This window comes from Triturus cristatus, chromosome 12 (assembly GCF_964204655.1).
Source record: "Triturus cristatus chromosome 12, aTriCri1.1, whole genome shotgun sequence".
In the NCBI taxonomy this organism is placed as follows: domain Eukaryota; kingdom Metazoa; phylum Chordata; class Amphibia; order Caudata; family Salamandridae; genus Triturus; species Triturus cristatus.
In genome coordinates, this window is record NC_140595.1 from 234,693,933 (window position 1) to 234,714,801 (window position 20,869).

The 20,869-nt window shown below is 49.9% G+C and overlaps 1 protein-coding gene across 2 annotated transcripts in view; it reads right to left on the reverse strand.

Moving 5' to 3' along the window:
* The window catches only part of CTCF (CCCTC-binding factor), a 656,010-nt gene that overhangs the window by 234,392 nt on the left and 400,749 nt on the right, over positions 1–20,869 (reverse strand). For both annotated transcript variants that reach the window (XM_085636797.1, XM_085636796.1), the window contains exon 5: positions 18,913–19,033. In XM_085636797.1, the coding sequence (XP_085492923.1) occupies positions 18,913–19,033 (121 nt within the window). The remainder of the gene's footprint in view (positions 1–18,912; positions 19,034–20,869) is intronic.

The window sequence follows — 20,869 nt, forward strand, 5'->3', positions numbered from 1 at the left end:
AGGTCTTTTCTTCGCTCGAACCTGTACGGATTGCCTTGCGCCATTTCTTGAATCTGTGAGAACCATGTCTGCCTCGCCCACTGTGGGGCCACCAGGATCAGAGTCATGTTGCTGGTTCTGCACTTGTCGAGCACTCTGTGCAACAGGGGTATCGGTGGAAAGGCGTAGGCAAATGTCCTCGACCAGCTTATCCATAGGGCATTTCCCTTGGATTGCTGATCTGGTTGCCTGGACGCGAAGCTTTGGCATTTTGCATTGTGGCGTGTTGCAAAAAGGTCTATTGTGGGAGTCCCCCATCTCCGGAAGAGTTTCTCCGTTTCCTGGCCATTGAGCTCCCACTCGTGCGATGCTGAGGTCTGCCTGCTCAGCCAGTCTGCCTCCACATTGTCCTTCCCCGGTAGGTGAATTGCCAGTAGATCTATCCTGAGAGGTATGGCCCATCTCCAAATCTCCTGAGCTAGGGATGAGAGGGGAAACGACTGTGTCCCCCCTTGTTTGTTGATGTAGAACATCGCCGTGGTGTTGTCTGTCTGTACCAACACCCTCTGCCCGCACAGGTGTCTCTGGAATGCCTTCAGGGCTAGCAGTATCGTTTTCAACTCGAGGTAGTTGATGTGGCGGACCGCGTCTGCCGGAGCCCATAGACCCCTCACTCTGAGGTTGTCCATGTGCGCTCCCCATCCCATCTGCGATGCGTCCGTGGTAATGGTCACTGTTGGGCTTGGTGGTGTCAGGCTTCTCCCTGTTGTTATGTTGTCTCTGTTCCACCAAGTTATCTCCTCCTGCACTGCGTGCGTAACAACCACTAGATCCTCCCAACTCCCGTTTGCTTGTGACCATTGCTGTTGCAGCCATTCCTGGAATGGTCTCATGTGCAGGCGTACATTCGGCACCAGCTGGATACAGGACGCCATCATCCCCATCATCTTGCTCACCGCCCTCACTGTCAGAGCTCGCCCCTTCTGGTAGAGCTGCGTCTCCTTCAGTAGGGCATCTGTCCTCCTGTCGCTGGGCACTACTGTACTGTTGAGGGAGTTGATCTGTGCCCCCAGGAAAATCTTTACCTGTTCCGGTTCCAGCGATGATTTTCCCCAGTGGATGGAAAATCCCAGATTTGTGAGGGTGTCCGTTACGCGTTTTGCGTGCCTCTCGCACTTCTCGCGTGAGTTTGCCTTGACCAGCCAGTCGTCCAAGTATGGGTATACGTGTATGCCCTGCTTTCGTAGGTGTGCCGCTACCGCCGACAGGCATTTTGTAAAGACCCTTGGCGCTGATTTTAATCCGAAGGCCAGGGTTGTGAACTGGTAGTGTTCCTGTTCGATGTTGAATCTTAGAAGGCCCTTGTGCCTTCTGTTTATTGGGATGTGAAGGTAGGCATCCTTGAGGTCCACGGTGACCATGAAGTCCCCTTCTCTTATCTGTGGCAGTACCTCCTGCAGTGAAGTCATTTTGAACCTTTGCGTTCTTATGAACTTGTTTAGGTAACGGAGGTCCAGTATGGGCCTGAGGTCTCCGTCTACCTTCGGAACCACGAAGTAGTTTGAGTAGACCCCTTTGTTGCGTTCCCCGAACGGCACTGCCTCTATGGCTCCCTTTTGTAGGAGTTTCCGCGTTTCCTCTCTGAGTATTGCCAGTTCTTGGGCAGATCTCTGTCTTCCTTTCGGTTTCCTGTTTGGAGGTCTTTTCTCCAAGTCTACGCAGTATCCGTACTGCACGATGTTCCGTATCCACTTGTCTGTGGTTATGCGCCGCCACTCCTGAAGGTAGAACCTCAGCCTTCCGCCTACTGGTGACGTATGCTCGTAGGCTCTTGAATCTTCTCTTCCCCCTGATGACACTTTTCTGCGCCTCACCCTTGGGGACTTGACGAGGGTAGGCGTCATCTTGCGTGCTGAGTCACTTCGAGGAGGGCTGATCGCCCCCTCTCCTCCTTTGGCCACGTCCGTTCCCTCTCCCGCGAAAGGACTGGCCCCGAGGTTGATATTGCCAGCTTTGCTTCTGCTGACCTTGACCGTGACCTTCGCCCTGCTGACCTTGTTGGAACGCCTGGTGCGATGTCCCTTGTTGGCTTGTACCCCTACTGTAGGGTCTCCTCGAGGGATTACCTCGTCTCATTCCCCTCAGCTGTAGGGCCCCCATGGACCTCGCTGTCTCGTTTTCCTTCTTGAGCTGGGTGAGCTTTTCGTCCACCGTTGCTCCGAACAGTGTCTCTCCGTTGAAGGGGGTGCCAAGGATGTTGTTCTGCACTTCCGGTTTGAATCCCGAGATTCTTAGCAATGCATGCCTCCTCTCTGTGACCCCTATGGCCATGAGTCTTGCTGAAGTCTCTGCCCCATCCAACGCCGTCTTTATACAGGAGTTGGCGATGTTCTTTCCTTCATCCACCAGGTGAGAGGCTCTCTGGCGGTATTCTTCGGGGAGGTGCTTTACAAGCTCCCCCATCTCATCCCAGTGTTGGTATTGGTGTCTATTGAGGAGTGCATTCGAATTCGCCATGCGCCAGTGCATTGCGGCGTTCCTCTCGACCTTTCTGCCTGTGAGGTCGATCCTCCTGCTCTCTTTATCCGGAGGTGGGCCCGAAGTTGCTGGAACGTTGGCCCTTCTCCTGGCCGTGGAGGCTATGATGGAGTCTGCTGTGACGCTACCCTTGATGTAAGGTGGGTCCAGGGAGGAGTGCTTATATTTCTTCTCTGTCCTGGGTGTGATCGACCGGCAGGTGGCAGGCTCCTTGAAGGCTTCTCTCCCCTGGTTCATCACGCTTTGTAGCATGGGGAGGAACTGACTCCTAGTCTGGATGGGGAGCAGTGTTTCGACGAGAAAATCGGCTTTCGGCCTCTCCTCGTCGAGTTTGACGCCGAAGGCCAGTGCTGCGCTCTTCACCACCATATTGTATACCCCGATGTCGTCGGGTGGCGAAGGCCTCGAGGGGTACGTGTCCACGGGCTCCTCCGGGTTTTCGGTGTCGAGATCGTGCCATTCGACGTCGTTGCTGGTAGATGCCGCCGATTCGAAGAACGACTGTTGGTCTTCTTCCTCGGCTTCTTCCTCATAATAGGGCTCCTCCTCTTCTTCGAGATCCCTTGTCAGCCCTTCGGCGTCGAACTCCTCTTCGACCTCGACGACGTCCGCCGATGAAACTGTTGGAATCTTGAATTCCTTCATCCTGGCGTCGAACTCCTTCTTCCTTTGAAGGATGTTCTCCATTTCGGCCTCGAGCCGCCTCTTCTTTTTCTCCATTTCGGAGATGCTTTCGGCGTCGACCGCGGGTCTTTTCGATGAAACTTGCGTCGACGTCGAACGTTCTTTCTGCGTCGATCGGCCCGTTTCATGGGATGATTTCGACGACCCTTGCCCTTCGGCGTCTTTCTGCACCTGGGAGTCCTTTTGTAAGGATCCGCTGGGCCTTTTGTCCGAAGTTCCCCCCTTGGACGTCGAAGCTTTCGTCGCCGGGGCTCCCTTCGTGGACTTTGACTCAGTTTTTCTCGAGTCACCCTCGTGTTGTCGAGGTACTTTTTGTTTTGCGCTCGACGATTCTCTTACCTCGTCTTCTTTTTTCTTGTCGGTCTCTACGACCGTGAAGTTTTCGGCTGTCTCGGCGACGTTGTCCTCGTCGTCTGAGGAGAGGCCCAGAGCGTAGAGCGTCGGGGGCTTCCCCTTGCCGTCCATGTTGGCGTTGGCCCTTCTCTGCCGCTCTCTCACCCTGAGTGTCTTCGGCGCGAAGGCTGAGCAGGCGTTGCAGTCGATACTCTGGTGATCGACCGGTAGGCAGAGGTTGCAGACCGGATGCTGGTCTCTCTGCGCGAACTTGTGGTGGCAGTTTGGGCAGAACTTGAATGGCGTCTTGTCCATTTCGCTCAGGGTCTCTGAGCGTGCATTCTCCAGGGCTGTCGAAGAAAAAGGCTCGCTGGTCCTCTTTCTTAGCGCTCCTGATGAAATCTGTTCAATCTCTGATGTCTTCTCTTGATTCTATCGATGAAACTCGCTTTTCTTCCTTCTTCCTCCGAGTGAATTTCTGGAGCTTCCCGATGTCGATCCAGACCCAACGGCGGAAAAAAGAATCTGAAGATGGCGCCCCAAAGGTGGGACTTCCGCAGGAAGCACGACGACGTCACGGGAGGTGCACCAAATGGTGGACGTCGACGCCCACCTGGGCTACAAAAAAAAAAAAAAAAAAACACAAAGAAAAGACTACGAATCCGGACCCAACCACAAGATCGCGGAATAATGCACAGCATAGTGAATCCAGAAAGATTCACGCTGCAAAAGAACAAGTTACTTACCTTCGGTAACGCTTTTTCTGGTGGATACAGTATCTGCCTGTGGATTCCTCACCTTGTGAATATCCCCTGCGCCAGCCTTCCACTGAACTTTTTTCCCCAGCACTCCACGCCGACGTGGACGACGTCATAATGCATCGGCTCCGCTCGAGACTCCGTATGACGTCACCGGATCCATAAGAGAACCACGTCGGCGTGATGACGTCAGTTCCACCCATTTTTTCCGTGCCTCCGAGGCGAACAGGTGGACCAACGACAGACTCAAAGTATACACAGTATACAATATACAACCACATATACATAGTATACAAAGAAAAGGAATGCTAAATAACCAAGCATTTCCTACAAATGTACAAGAAAGTATAACAACATTTCAAACAAGACCACTTTCACGGTATACAAAGGTGGACAACGGGGAGGCGGGTGGGCCAGTGAGGAATCCACAGGCAGATACTGTATCCACCAGAAAAAGCGTTACCGAAGGGAAGTAACTTGTTCTTCTGATGGATACATCTGCCAGTGGATTCCTCACCTTGTGAATAGATTCCCACAGCAGTCCCCACTCCCGGAGGGTGTCCACCTTCCTATACCAGAAAGTCTTGCAAGACAGAGCGTGCGAAGTGGCCCTACCTCCCCATCTCAGAGTCCAAGCAATAATGCTTTGCGAAAGTATGGAGGGAGGCCCAAGTCGCGGCTTTACAAATATCTGCCACAGGAACACCCCGTGCCAAAGCAGATGTAGATGATTTTGCTCTAGTTGAATGAGCTCTAATACCCTCAGGAGGAGTCTTACCAGCCAGGGCGTAACAGATCTTGATGGTAAGGATAATCCATCTCGACAAAGTGCGCTTGTGCACCGCTCTTCCTTTTGAATGACCAACACAGCCAACGAAGAGCTGATCATCCAGTCTTTCGTTCTGTCCAAATAAAAACTCACAGCCCTCTTTGGATCCAGGCGATGGGAGTCTTTCCTCCTCTTTGGAAGGATGAGGAGGTGGATAAAAAACAGGGAGAGTAATAGACTGCCCCAAATGAAACGGAGTAACAACTTTTGGCAGGAAACCAGCCCTGGTCCTGAGAACCATCCTTTCAGCACGTAATGTAAGAAAAGGGGGTTTAGAACTAAGAGCCTGAAGCTCACTCACCCTCCTTGCCGAGGTTATGGCTACAAGAAAGACCACCTTAAAGGACACAGCCTCAAAGGACAGCTATGAAGAGGCTCAAACGGGGACCCCATCAGAAAAGTTAAGACAAGATTGAGGTCCCACTGTGGCATTACAAAGGGAGTGGGAGGAAACATGTTTGTAAGGCCCTTGATAAACCTCAGTACAACTGGAGATTTAAACAGTGACGGTTGATCAGGAAGGCATAGAAAAGCCGATAAGGCCGAAAGATTGCCCTTAACCGTGGCCACAGCACAGCCCTGCTGAGCCAAGGAAAGAGCAAACTGGAGCACATTAGAAAGATGGGCTTTTAAAGGGTCAATGGACCTCTCTCCATACCATTTCACAAACTTAGACCACCTGTAGGAGTAAATGGACTTGGTGGAGTGTCGCCTGGCCGATAAAATAACATCCACCACATCTGGCGGGAGAGAGAAGGAATTCAGGTTGCCTCGTTCAATCTCCAGGCATGAAGGTGTAAGCTCTGGAGGTGGGGGTGTAGAACCTGCCCCTCAGACTGCGAGAGGAGGTCTGCCATCAGAGGGAGACGGAGCGGAGGGCACAAGGAGAGGTGGAGAAGATCTGTATACCACACCCTTCTTGGCCAATCCGGGGCGACCAATATGACTTGGGCCCGGTCTTGGCGAATCTTCCTCAGAACCCGAGGAATCAAGGGTATGTGAGGAAGCGCGTAAAGGAGTTGCGAGCCCCAACTCAACTGAAACGCGTCCCCCAATGCTCCCTGCATCGGAAACTGGAGACTGCAGAATGACGGGCAGTGCGCGTTCTCGCGGGTGGCGAACAGGTCCACCCGAGGAGTTCCCCACGTCCGAAAGGCGAGGCGACCCACCTCCGGATGAAGCCTCCACTCGTGATCGGCGGAGAACTGCCGACAGACTTTCCGCACGTACGTTCAGCACCCCGGCCAGATGATTTGCCATCAGACAAATCTGATGGTCCTGAGCTCAGGACCATAGACGTAAGGCCTCTCTGCATAGACAAAGAGACCCCACTCCTCCCTGCTTGTTGAAATACCACATTGCAGTAGTGTTGTCTGTCAGGACCTGAATCGACTGACCGTGAAGGGAAGGGGGGGGGGAGGCCTTGAGCGCCAAATGAATCGCCCGCAATTCCAGAAGGTTGATGTGAAGCAACCTTTCCTCTGGAGACCAAAGACCCTTGATCTCCAGATCCCCCAGATGAGCGCCCCACCCTAAGGTAGAGGCATCCGTTATCACCGTGGCCACCGATGGAGGTAGATGGAAGGGCTTTCCTTGAGACAGATTGCCCTCCACGCTCCACCAAGATAGATCTGCTGCAGCTTCTCTGGAGATCCTGATCGACTCCCTGAGATCTCCGTTGTGCTGATACCACTGCGGAGGCACCACTGGAGCGCCCTCATGTGCCAGCGTGCATGACTGACCAACAGAATGCAGGAAGCGAACAGACCGAGCAGGCGAAGGACCTTCAGAACTGGAACAACCGCTCCATTGTGGAATAAAGGGACCATCTCCTGAATGCCGAGAATTCTTTGAGGAGGAGGAAATGCTCGACACACAGTAGTGTCCAGTACCGCCCCTATGAACAGGTTGCGTTGAGAGGGCACCAGGTGAGATTTGGGCACATTTATCGAAAAACCCAAGTCGAATAACAGCTGAGATGTTACCTGCAGATGATGTTGCACCATCTCTGGGGACTCTGCCTTCAGAAGCCAGTCGTCCAGGAAGGGGAAAACTGGAATCCCCGACCTCCTGAGATGAGCAGCCACCACTGCCATCACCTTTGTGAAGACTCGAGGTGCAGTAGTAAGACCAAACGGGAGGACGGCAAACTGGTAATGTTGCGACCCAACCGTAAAACGGAGATACTTCCTGTGCGACTTAAGGATTGGGACATGGAAGTACGCGTCCTGCAAGTCGAGCGACACCATCCAGTCTCCTTGCTGCAACGCTTGAAGAACCTGCGCAAGGGTCAGCATCTTGAATTTCTCCTGTTTCAGGTAAAAGTTCAAGATTCTGAGGTCCAGTATCGGACGCAATGTGCCGTCCTTTTTGGGAATCAGGAAATACCGGGAGTAGCATCCCTGACCCCTTTCCTGCTCCGGAACCCCCTCTATCGCACCCTTTTGAAACAAAGCTAGAACCTCCTTCTGCAGAAGAAGCAGATGGTCTTCTGAGCAGTAACCTTGGCAAGGACGGTAAGGGGGAGGAAACTCCCGAAAGGGAAGGGCGTACCCAGTCTCCACGAGGTTCAAAACCCAAAGGTCTGTCGTAACAGATTTCCAACCCCGCAGAAAGTGGGACACCCGACCCCCCACAGGTCTTACATGATCCGGGATGGGGGATCTAGGGCTGCTTCCCTGAAGCCTCATTGGGAGCAGAGGAGGAGGAAGAAGAAGAGGGGTTACGTCCAGAACCTCTCTGATCCCTTTTTCTCCCTCTATAGGACCTATAGAGGGGATTCTGTTGTTGCTGCTGCTGCTGCTGAGGCTGTCGGAAGGAGCGAAATGAAGACCTTCCGAAACCCCTAAATTTTTTAAAACCAGATCCTTTAGCAGGTGCTTGCAGATCCAAAGATTTAGCAGTCACCCTACTGTCCTTGAATCTTGGAAGGGCGGAGTCAGCTTTTTCTCCAAATAATTTCTTTCCATCAAACGGCAAGTCCACCAATGTGGCCTGAACATCCGTGGAGAAGCCAGATGAACGGAGCCATGCCTGCCTTCTTCTGGCTATAGACGAGCCCATAATTATCGCCACTGAATCCGCTGTATCAAGCCCCGATTGGATAACTTGTCTAGCAGCAGCTGGAGTATCTGCGACCACCTCCATGAAGGACGCCTTATCATTATCTGGCAGCTTAGGGACTAAAGACTTCATGGAGTCCATCAAGGCATGCACATAACGACCCAGCAATCACGTGGCATTGGTAGACTTTAACGCCATATTTCCTGAAGAAAAAGTCTTCTTAGCCGCCTGGTCAACCTTTTTGGATTCCCTATCAGCAGGAGACTGAGGGAACGCCCCTGAAGCATGCTTTGAGCAGGACGCCTGCACAACCAGGCTCTCTGGAGACGGGTGTGTTGAAAGAAAATCCGGATCTCCAGGTGCCACCCTGTATCTTCTCGCCACCTGCCTGGAAACTGCCGGAGAAGAAAATGGTTTTCGCCAAACCTCCAAAACAGGCTCCAAAATGGCCTCATTAAAAGGCAGCAAAGGCTCAGATGTTGAAGTGGGTGAATGCAACACCTCTGTCAATAGATTAGACTTATATTCCGCAGAGGGTAGCTGCGAGTCCAACAGCTCTGCGGCCTTTTTAATAACCATATGGTAGGGAGCCAATTCCTGTGGTGGAGAGGATCTAGACGACGTATGCTCCCACTCAGGGGTCGTATCCAGGCCACTAGCCTCTTGTATCCCCTCAAACTCAGAGGATGTGTCCACTTCACATTCCTCTACCTCCACTCTATACCTTCCTTCTTCCAATACCCTTTGGGCCTCCCTTCTTGATCGAATCCGTGGAGCCGGCGTCGTCGGCGTCGTACGCGGCGTCGGTGGAGCCAGAGGTGTTGGAGTTGGCGGCGCCAGAGACGGAGTCAGCAGCGCCGGACGCGGCGCCGAGGGAGTCAGCAACGGCGTCGAGGAAGGCTCCGAAGAAGGTCTATCCTGACGAAGCCGAGATGGATCCCCAGACGGCGCCGGAAACTGCCACGAAGGCGCCATCGGCAGAAAGGGCATAAAGGGGGCCTGAGCATAATGCTGCGGCACCCCTAACGTATACGCCATAGGACCCACGGGACCAGTCGGTGCACTGGATGGGAAGGCAGCCCGATTAAAGTTTCCATACATGGCATTTAAAAAATGCGAAGAATCAGCACCTGGAGCCGGGAACTGTGGATAAGGTGCCGAACCTGTATCCTTCTGCGGAGTACCTGGCAGCGGCGCCGCAGTGTCCTCCACCGGTGCCGCAGAATCCTCAGTCCCTGAAGGAGGCTCTTCCCTTTGTTCCTGACTACCATTAGAACCAGGCGACTCCACTGGAACCGGAGACTACGTCGGTGACGGCGCCGGGGACTGCGCCGGTGATCGCGCTGGAGTCCGCTTCGGCGAAGGAGATCCTCCCGGAGACTTAGAAGGCGAAGGAGACAAGTCCTTACTTTGACGTCGTCGAGGCGAAGCCGATCTCGATCTCCTGTTCTTTGAGGACCGACGTCGAGAAGAATGTTTCCTTTTTTTATGATGTTTCTTCGACTTCGATGACCTCGAAGTCGACGGCTCCGGCCTCGACCTCTCCTTCTTTCTCCCTCTCTTCTCCTTTCCGATCTTAGCCAAGAAAAAAGCTTAGCCTTCCTCTCCTTCAATGCCTTCGGATTCATCCTAAGGCATACACAATCTTCAACATCGTGGTCAGACGAAAGGCACCACAAGCAATCCTCATGGGGGTCCGTCATCGACATATGACCCCCACATTCCCTGCAGGGCTTAAAGCCCGACTTCCTCGAAGACATTACAGATTTTACGAACAGTAACACCTAACAACTACAAAGTAGCAGGAGAGTACTGGAAAAACCGTTGCGCGTCGACGGCGCGGAAATAAGGTAACGGACGTCATCACGCCGACGTGGTTCTCTTATGGCTCCGGTAACGCCATACGGAGTCGCGAGCGGAGCCGATGCATTATGACGTCGTCCACGTCGGCGTAGAGTGCTGGGGAAAAAAGTTCAGTGGAATGCTGGCGCAGGGGATATTCACAAGGTGAGGAATCCACTAGCAGATGTATTCATCAGAAATGTCCGCCCACATTTTTGTCATAGCGGTCTAGGATGGCAAGGAATTAGCCGCCCGGACAGTAGTTGCCGCCATGGTGGAAATATTTTCCCCAATAGAGTCAAGGCGTCTGCCCTCTCCATCAGGAAGAGCAGACAAAGGAGATGAGGGATTCCTGGCACGACGTTGTGCCGCCTGAGAAATAACAGAGTCCAGTTTTGGTTGACCAATTAAACAGGGTGGTGAATTGTCTGGTGCTTTGTATTTTTTATCCAAGCGTGGTAGAACTGCAGGAATGGAGGCAGGGTCTTCATGACCTTCAAACCCTCCTGCCAGATGAAATCAATTATAGGTATAGCCCGAACCTGTTAGACCCGTCAGCCCTAGGGTGGTCTTTCCCTGAGTTTTTGCCCTTGCCTCATTTTTTCCACCCTCTTTTTCATTGGCCTTAGGTCTCCGAGCGCCTTCCCATTGCTAATCAATGCTAAGGTGTAGGTGCTCTCTTCTCTCAAGATGGCTGCCACAGGCCCCTGCTACTGCGGAGTGGTCTTTTTAGTAGCACCCTAGTTGCCAGGAGCTGGCTGGGACCCTACAACATTGTTGCAACACCAGCCCGCCTTTTTCTCCCATAGCTAGAGTAGGGAAGCTCCTGGAACCTGCTGGAACCTTCTAGAATAAGGGTGGGGTCTGCTTTTGCCGCCTTAGAGAGTGGTCACCTGACCTGGAGATACTTAAGGAAAGGAGGGAAACTTTTCAGTCAGTTGGGGCGACGCTGACCTGGGGGAACCAACGCAGGAGATTTAGGCGGTAGGGCCTAGTCAGGGACCTATACAACTGGGAGTGACAGGGCTTAGGTGCTGCCTTCTAAGCTGCGTAAGGAACACTGAACTAGCCCACTAATCTGGCCCGGCGTGAGGGGAACCCAGGGACGACCTGCAGAGACTGACTAAACTACCTTCAGTCACCCACTCAAACTACCCCCCCCCCCCCCCCCCAAGAAACTAACTCCCAAGGGCGCAGGAACCAGCAAGCGCCGAAGAAGACCTAGACCCTTCACCTAGAACTGCTTGGGGATCGACCAGGTACCAGCACTGCATCACCCCTGCGCTCCCCGACTCTTCCCCCCCCCCCCCGGGGCCCCTGAACTGGTCTGCCCAGCGTGGGTGAACTGACCTGCCTGTAGGGGAGCTGCTGCTACCGCGTGGCCTGCCCCCCTCCAGCCTGCACTGCCCCTGCCACAGGAATGCGTGTGGCCTGCTGGGCCCACCTGGGAGCACTGTAGTAAACTCACCGCTGCAGCCCGGCTCCGCCGCCATCTACAGGGCCCCCAGGGTGTGAGGGGACCCCGCCATCGCAACCGGGGCGCCCCCCCCCCCCCCGGTGTAGGCCCAGAGCGTGTCTGCCCCGCTGCGGCCCTCCGCAAGGAGAGGGCCGCCGGAATCCTGAAAAGGCCTCGCTGGGCCTGGAGGCCGTCGCCTCAGGTCACGTGACGGGAGCGGACTGCGTAACGCCGCCCCCGCGCTGCTGTTGGCGGCTGCGGGCGCGCCTCCACCACAACCTTCACCGCCAGTCCCCGGGTCCCAGGAGCCTTCGGAGGGCCCGGGACAGGCCTCCACTCAGCACGGGGCCCACCGGCCGGCCCCGAGACCCGCCGGAGGCCCCCACAGCACTTCGCTTCCCCAACGCCCCTTCGTAGCCGGGCAACACTGGGAGGCGCGCACAGTTACCGGAGGAGGAGGCTCAGAGGAGAGCGAGCCCCCGCCGACTGAGACCGTCGCAAGGCCAGATAGAACCATTTAATTTAGTTTTGTGCAAGACGAGGGTAACTTCTAAGCAGAGTCTAGAGGGTGCCAACAAATACAAGAATTTGGAAGCCATCATGGAACACTGTCTGGCAGAAATGGTATTTGGGGATTCCCTCCAGCACCCCCAACCCAACTTCTGTCAAACAGCAACCAGGACTCTAAAGATAGGTACCAATCCCAGTAAACAGAAAGAGACCAAGATGGTTGAGGTGAGAGGCTTGAGACAACAAGCATGAACTCACTGTAATAGCTTTGAGACAGAAAATGAAAATTGTCCTATGCCATCAGATCCAACTTTCCTGAATCAAGCCCTGCTGTTCAGAGGCAGAATTTACAATCAGTTTTGAAAGAGTCTGAAGCATCCCAAGCTTTTGTTCCTCAGTAAAAGTAGCTTTGATAGCTAATAGCCCTACACTTCTCCAGCCAGAGCCTTTTTGGAAATGCAGAATTAAATGATTAGGTTACTTACCCTGTAAGTATCTGTTCTTGGCATGTAGTTATGTAGATGCACATGCTTTGAATACTCCTGCCATCTAGGGTTGGGTCCGGATTTGTGCAAGCTGTTTTTCTTAGAAGAAGTCTTTGAGCCACGAGGTAAGGTGACTCCGCCTCTTGGTGATAATGAGCAAGGGCATCAACTCCATTCTTAAGATAGTTTCCCGCAGGCGGGTGGGAATGGAGTATAGATAAGTATTAGTAAAGAGATATTTATGCATGTTATAGTATAGACAGGAACTGCAACGACTATAGGTATCCGGGGAGGAGGGCGGGTGCATGAAATCTATAGCACTACATGCCAAGAACAGCTACTTACAGGGTAAGTAGCATAATCCATTTGAAGCATGTGTGGCTGTAGATATACATGCTTTGCATATACTGTAAAGCAGTGCCCTCTAAAAGGGGTGGCTAACCAGTCGGAGTTGCAGTTTTTTTGAAAAAGTATACATAGTACCGCTATACTTAATTAGCTTGCTGGCGTGCTAGAACATCCACGCAATAGTGCTCAGTGAAAGTGTGTGTTGTAGACCATGTAGCTATTTTATAAATGTAAGCTATAGGGGTTATTGCCCAAGAAAGCCACAGATGTCCCTATTTTGTAAGCAGAGTGTGCTCTAAAGGGTATAGACGAAGTTTGTTCAGCTTTGACACAGCATGTCTGAATACATTTCACTATCCATCTAGAAATACCAGCATTAGAAATGGGCTTCCCTTTACGAGGGGGTGCAAAAGTAACAAAGAGTTGTTTCATTTTATGAAAGTCTTTGGTTCTATCAATATAATACATCAATGCTCTTTTGACATCTAGTGTAGGAAGACCTCTTTCTGCCACAGAATCTGGTTGGGCGAGATAACAGGTGTTTCAACCAATTGGTTAAAGTAGAAAGGGGACACTACCTTTGGAAAGAATTTGGGATGGTACGAAAAACCACCCTATCCCTATGTAGTTGGAAAAGCAAATGCTACTAACCACAGTATGCATATGTTCTTGGCATGTAGAGCTGTAGAGTCACATGCTGTGCATAGCTCGCCATCTAGTGTTGGGTCCAGATGTTTGCACCTTGTTTTTCTTCAAAAAAGTATTTCCAATCACAAGGTAGGTGACTCCTTCTTTCGGTGATAGTGCGCATGGGCATCGACTCCATCTTTAGATTGTTTTGCAGCAGAGGATGATGATGGAGTTAGTAAGAGTAGTAAATAGAGATGTCCATGTATATTGTAACTAAGTTAGTACTGCAACAGGTATAGGTACACAGGGAGGCGGGTGGGCGCAAGTGACTCTACAGCTCTACATGCCAAGAACAGATGCATACTGTGGTAAGTAGCATTTTACGTTCGAGGCACGTGAGCTGTAGATCACATGTTGTGCATAGACTATATAACAGTTATCGCCCAAAACAGTGGCTAACCTGTAGTTGTTGCAGCTGTTTGAAATAGTGTACGTAAAACTGCTTGGCAAGCCCTAGCTTGCTGTCTAGCTAAGACATCTAAACAATAGTGTTTTGTAAATGTGTGTGGTGTAGACCATGTTGCAGCTTTGCAAATATCAGCTGTGGGTATATTTCCTAAAAATGCCATAGAAGCCCCTAGTTTGCGAGTGGAGTGCGCGTTGGGGGGATTGTTAATGTGCGTTTTGCATGTTTGAATACACTTGACTATCCACCGTGCAATTCCTGATTTTGATATAGAATTACCTTTATGTGGTGAAGCAAAAGCAACAAATAGTTGCTGGGTCTTATGGAAAGGTTTTGTCCTTTCAATGTAGTAGAGTAATGCCCTTTTCACATCTGAGAAGAACAAAAGATGACAATGGAATTAGATTGTTAGCACATGCAAATTATTTGGGAAAAGTAAAAAAATGTACAATTGTTAGTTAGGCGTGCTTAATGGAACAAGGGACACTATGTCACCAAAATAGTGTCACATGTATGAACTAGCCACGCATAGAAATCTAGGCAAAAGTTGTCCAGAGCAGCACCATTATACATCAATTGCAAGGTCCATATTCTTTGTGGTTCCTTATCGGTTGTGTTCAGCAGTATACATCAAATAAGTATACAAGGAAAAGCAGTTTCCAAGTTCTTTAATCGTTCACAATTCAGCTTGACCACACAGCCGACACGTTTCGTCGAATGATGACTTTTTCAAGGCTGAAGAAGTCAAAAATGTAAAAAAAAAACATAATCAGCAAATAAAGGAACAAATGTAAAAAGAACAAAGAAAACAGAGAAAAAAGAACAAATACCACCACGTAATAAAAGATATTCAATATTTTACAATAGCGAACACATGTCTAATCTGTTATTGAGAGAGATGCCAAGCAATTCTCACACATATCTAGAGTTTCTGCTTCAAAGACATACGGATATCTTAATAGACAAAAAAGTGTGCCCTTTGTATAGGAAAGTTATCCATAAACCAGACCAAAGAGAACCAGAAAAAGATAAGTGCCACAGTCATAAAATAAAAATAAATTGTGAACGATAAAAGATTTTGGAAACTGCTTTTCTTTGCATACTTATTTGATGTATACTGCTGGACACAACTGATAAGAAACCACAAATAATATGGACCTTGTAATTAATGTATAATGGTGATGCTCTGGACAACTTTTGCCTAGATCCCTTTTCACATCTAAGGTGTGTAGACCACGTTCTGCCCCAGAATCTGGGTGAGGGAAGAACACAGGCAACTCAACAGATTGGTTGATATGAAAGGCAGAAATGACTTTAGGTAGGAACTTTGGGTTGGCACCTGTACCCTCACCACTATACTAGTGGTGAGCGTACAGGTGTAAGAGCCCTGCACCCCTACAGTGTCTAGACCAAATCTTAGACATTGTAAGTGCAGTAATGCCATTAAGAGTATATGGTGCTGGGAGATTGTCATTACGAACTCCACAGCACCATAATGACTTTAGTTTAAACTGGAAAGTTTGGTATTGAACCTCTCAGCACATTAAAACCACACTGCTGCCAGTGTGGGATTTAATGAAACATGCACTGAGAGGGCATCTTAAACCTGAAAAACGGCCAGCCTCTGGCGGGTTTCCTGACTGGTACACACCAGCTTGCCACCACGTGACATGTTTCTGGACCCTTCGGGTGGGAGGGAGCCTTCACTCCCTGAGGCCAGAAGCAAAGCCTCCCCCAGGCCAGGAACAGCCATCTGTAGCAGGGGAGATTCAAAGGCCTTGCTGCTTTTTTAACATGACCCCTAGCCTCTCCTGCTATCAGTAGCAGGCCCCCTTCCTGTCTCCCCTCCTTTTTGGCAGGAAAAATTAGCACAGCCCAGAAGGAGTGCCCACTTCTGCCAACCCCACCCCTCAGGTGGGGGAGGAGAGATGAAGCCCACTCTTCAGTGTCCACCATCTTGCAGATAGCAGTCACTCTCCAATCAGGATTAGAGGTTGTGCCCACTCCCCCACATGGGGTAAGCACACCAAGGGTGTAGTCACCCTAAGGTCAGTGGCCCATTGGCTACTGACCTCAAGACCCCTAAAACGCCCCCAAAATACAGTATTTAGAGGGCAGCCATGAACCAAGAAGACTGATACCTACAACCTACGAAGAAGGAGGAGGAAAGAAGACGCCCAGCAGAGGAGATTGCAGCGAACAACTGACTTGGCCCCAGCCTTACCGGCCTGTCTGCAGTTTCCAGAGATCCTGTGCCAAAAGTCGCATTGTCCTGCAACCAGCCACCTCCAGAACCCCTGGGAGGACTGACTGCCTTCAACAAAGACCAGATCTCCTGTGAACAGCAGCTCTGTTCAAAAGAAACTCCCAAGACAGACTCTGAGCCTGCTGATGACAAAGAAACCCCGACGCCTAGAACCACCACTGTACACAACGCCTATAGCCCGAATCCGGGTGGCCCACCGGTCCCAGCGAGGTCCCACAGTGCTCCAGAGTCCGAGTGCACCATGGGTTGACCCCTCCAGGACTTCGACGCCGCCTGCAGCCTCTGCACAGAGCGCCCCCACCATGAGTGGCCCAGTAAGGTGAAATCCTACCTCAAAAGACACTCCTACATCCAGCCGCCCTGCGCCCAGGAGAAGAGAACCCGAGGGGCACCTATACGTCCCTGAGCCCTCTAACTTACCTGCCCAGCTGTTGGTTCCTCCCAGAAGTCTTCCTGGACCGAGCCTGCAGCCAAAATCCAAAATTACCAACTCCCATTGAAAAAAACAGGGCACCCGCCACCAAAACAGCACCCTGCACCCAGCCGCCCCTGCGGGTGCACCTTGTGTGCCAACTCGGATTACCCTTTGCCTTATGTATCTCTTTGTTCGCCCTAAGTTGACAGGGTATGCCCAGACGTGGGTCCCTTGCTCACATTGCCACTGGATTCAAGGTAGCCTGGCTGATGAGGGAAACTGGTCCCAGGATGCCTGTTTCCAGTCCAGGGAAGACATGGCTTGGCAGTTCGGCGCTGGACTGTTCCCATGAGGTACAGGGTCAGACTGATTTGCATACGGCCATGTCTGAACTGGGGTGGTGGAGTGAGCTAAAGAATGATGATGGATTAAACCCAGATCAGTTGACCGGGAGGGGGGTGTTTGATTTGCTCAAACGTTCCGTCCATCATCCCCTTTGGTATCGCTTTGTTCGCTCTAAGTTGGCAGGGTATGCCCAGACGTGGGTCCCTTGCTCACTTTGCCACTGGATTCAAGATAGCCTGGCTGATGAGGGAAACTGGTCCCAGGATGCCGGTTTCCGGTCGAGGGAAGACATGGCTTGGCAGTTCGGCGCTGGACTGTTCCCATGAGGCACAGGGTCAGACTGATTTGCATATGGCCATGTCTGAACTGGGGTGGTGGAGTGAGCTAAAGAATGATGATGGATTAAACCCAGATCAGTTGACGGGGGGAGGGGAGGGGGGGGGGGGGGGGGGGGAGTGTTTGTTTTGCTCAAATGTTTCGTCCATCATCCCCTTTGGTATCACTTTGTTCGCCCCAAGTTGGCAGGGTATGCCCAGACGTGGGTCCCTTGCTCACTTTGCCACTGGATTCAAGATAGCCTGGCTGATGAGGGTTATGAACCCGAAACCGGTCCCAGGATGCTTGTTTCCGGTCCAGGGAAGACATGGCTTGGCAGTTCGGCGCAGGACTGTTCCCATGAGGCACAGGGTCAGACTGATTTGCATATGGCCATGTCTGAACTGGGGTGGTGGAGTGAGCTAAAGAATGATGATGGATTAAACCCAGATCAGTTGACTGGGGGTGAGCGTTTGATTTGCTCAAACGTTCCGTCCATCATCCCCTTTGGTATCGCTCTGAGCCTAACACCAGCAGCTTTGCTCCCACAACCTTGTGGCCTGCTCGTGAGCAGCCACCAACCGGAGGCCCCCTATTACCCTTTGGATAACATTGGGCCTCAGCACTCTGCACCTGGCAGCCCTGGTGCCGCTGAGGGTGCTTTGAGAGTGCATCCATGACGCTGGGAGAACCCTGGTTCTAACCCCAGAATACCAACTCCCAAACCCAAGTACTTACCTTGAAACCGATAACCAGATTTCTTCCCATAAGACTGCACTGACTGCTTTCTTGTGAAAATTGTTCCAAGTGTGGAGTTGGTTTTGTATGAGAACTTGAAAAACTGCAAATATCTAAAAACTGCTTTACTTACCCTTTCTCTAGGAAATGTTCCAGCGTGATATCTAGGCTTATCACACTGAGTAAAAAAAGTTATCCATAAAGGAATCTGAGAAGTAATCAAAAGTAATATAACAGTAATTTCCACTGTATTGAAGTATTTACAACCCTGTAATAAAGTCATTTTCATTCAGCTTGCTTGTATTGTTCAACCTGCCTTGAAAAGTTTCATTTACACCTACCTGTACCAGGCTTGCTTGGTTCTAAAAAATAAACATAACTAAAAAATATTGTTATACAAACAAAGGAGTCTGAGTTCAGTCTTTGAGTGTGTGCCATCATTTGCTACCTGAGTGTGTACAACAAATGCTTAACACTACCCTCTGATAAAGCCTTACTACTCGCCCACCCTACCACAAATAGAGAGTAATGTGCTATCTACTTTTCCCTCTGCCTACCTCATTTTGGAACAGTATATACAGAGCCAGCTTGCTACAGTTGCTCAGTAGCCATATATTTATTCCTACAGCTAGGAGAGCCATCCATGTGTTCATGAGTTAGTTTCTCATAGTAAACGAAACTGAGCATTTCATGTCCAAACAGTGATACACTGTACTGTCTTGTACTGTAATGACAACTGATAAAAATTATAAAGGTGTTGTGAAAATATGGTTCAGCATTCAATTCTTGAGCTAAATTAACATCCAAATCCAGAATCCTCTACATATGAGCACAAAGTAGGCCAAACGTTATTACATTATTGAAAGAGCACAATAGTTTTGACTGGTGCAAATTAGCAATAAAAATATATACCAGAGTGGGTCCTCATGTGTCGTTTCAGTTTGTATGTATCTCTGCTGGCATAGCTACACAAGCTGCACTGGAAAGGGCGTTCTCCAGTGTGAGAACGGATGTGGCGTTTCAATTTGCTCACCTGAGGATAAGAAAACATTTGCATGAATATACTGTTGGGCAAAACTATTTATTTGCAGTTCAAGACAAATTTATTTTATTAGCCTCCAGTGCTAAAAACATGATGGTCACGTACCAAACACTACCACTTCGGGGCTAAAAAGTTTCTAACTTGCATATTCTAGCATTGGAAGGCAGGGATAATTGTCACGTTTGCACCAAGGACTGCCACTCTTGGTGTCCTTATCTGAGGCTGCAACAAAATATGCTTCTGCTGTCGCCCCAAGGCCTTCCCATAGGAGATTGATATTATCATTGGAAGCTGATGCCACTGCTGACTCGTGGAGTTTTAGTAAGACCTGCAGGAGGCCCAGAAAGCACAATACATCTTCCTGAGGCCATACAAAACAGACACCTAGAAAGGGTACTTTCGCTTTTTCAATAGTGCGTGTCGGGGTTGGATTTCTGCTTCGGAAACAAACAATGGACCACCAAAAGGGGACTCTAACCACGGACACAAAAGCACTGCACTCCTTATCGCTCTCGATTGGGGGGGGCGAGAGGAGCTCCCTTCTCTCGCTACCATACAGGAAGTCCAGACGGACAGGCTCACCATGTTCGAAGAGTCTCCCATACGGAATGATGGACTATGTAACAATGCCATGGAACTCGTTCCTCTGGATACAGAATATCAAAATGAAACATTTCAATTTGACCAAATACTGAGGTCTACATTACATCAACATGCCTCAACAAGAGCATTCTACAAGTTCAACAAAAGCTGCTGAGCTAGCACAAATAGTTTGAACTGCATCTGGCTATTTCATCAACTTTGATACCTTTTCATTGGATCCGAGTGAACCTGAAACAACTGCAGCCCCAATTTCTCGTAAACAGCAAGTCAAAAACTTCTACAGTTTTCTTCAAAAGACTTACCTGGTGTCACCTTGGATAGAACTTTGGATAGGCACTGGGATACCTTTCTTTCTCTTCTGGTTAGGCTTAGTAACTATTTTCTGCTTACTAATTAATGGAACTTATCTTAGCCAAAGCTCTGCAGCATCGAAAGTGAACTTGATCCTGAAACCTCATGTTTCATCACATCGTGAACAAAGACTTATCAGTGAACATTACAGCAGTTCCTATACCCGATGGTATAGTATGGGATAAGGTTGAATATGATATATTCGGGCTGACAGAACTTTTAAAAATACTACATTTATTTAGAATTTCCTTGAATGTTATCATTGCTTCCAGTACATTTTCCGATGATTGGGATTTTGAAACTGTGAATAACATGTTGTCTGATTTTGAACAATATGCCTCATTTTCTAGCAATGAAATGTTAGAAGACACATCAGACTTTAACACAATGTATTGTTATCAACATTATGATCATCATTTTCTACACACAACCAGTAACCCTAGAAATGTTTTTACAGATCACCAATGGGAACATTGCCCAACACAGCGGAAAAGTAGTTCAAACCAACTTTTGCACAAAAAATTTCATATTTTTCAGGGTTTAATATTTCAGACCCGACCTCATATTACTATAAGGTTGCATCTCAACCTGCACCGAAAAATATGTTGACTAACACCAAACAGATTTACTCTGCTTCCTTTAGTACCCAACTGTCTGAACAGCGTTTTGACTTGTGGAAAGACACTATAGACTTGAAATCAGTCTGGGGTTCTAAATAATGGCAAATCCAGGGACCAGAAGCGCTATTTAGAGCATGCCTCATTCCGCAGCAGATGATATTTCTAAATGAGACTGTGCAACTTTACTGAAAATTAAACTACATTAAACATACTTCTGTAAGATATGACAAATTGCCCCATTTCACATTTTTCT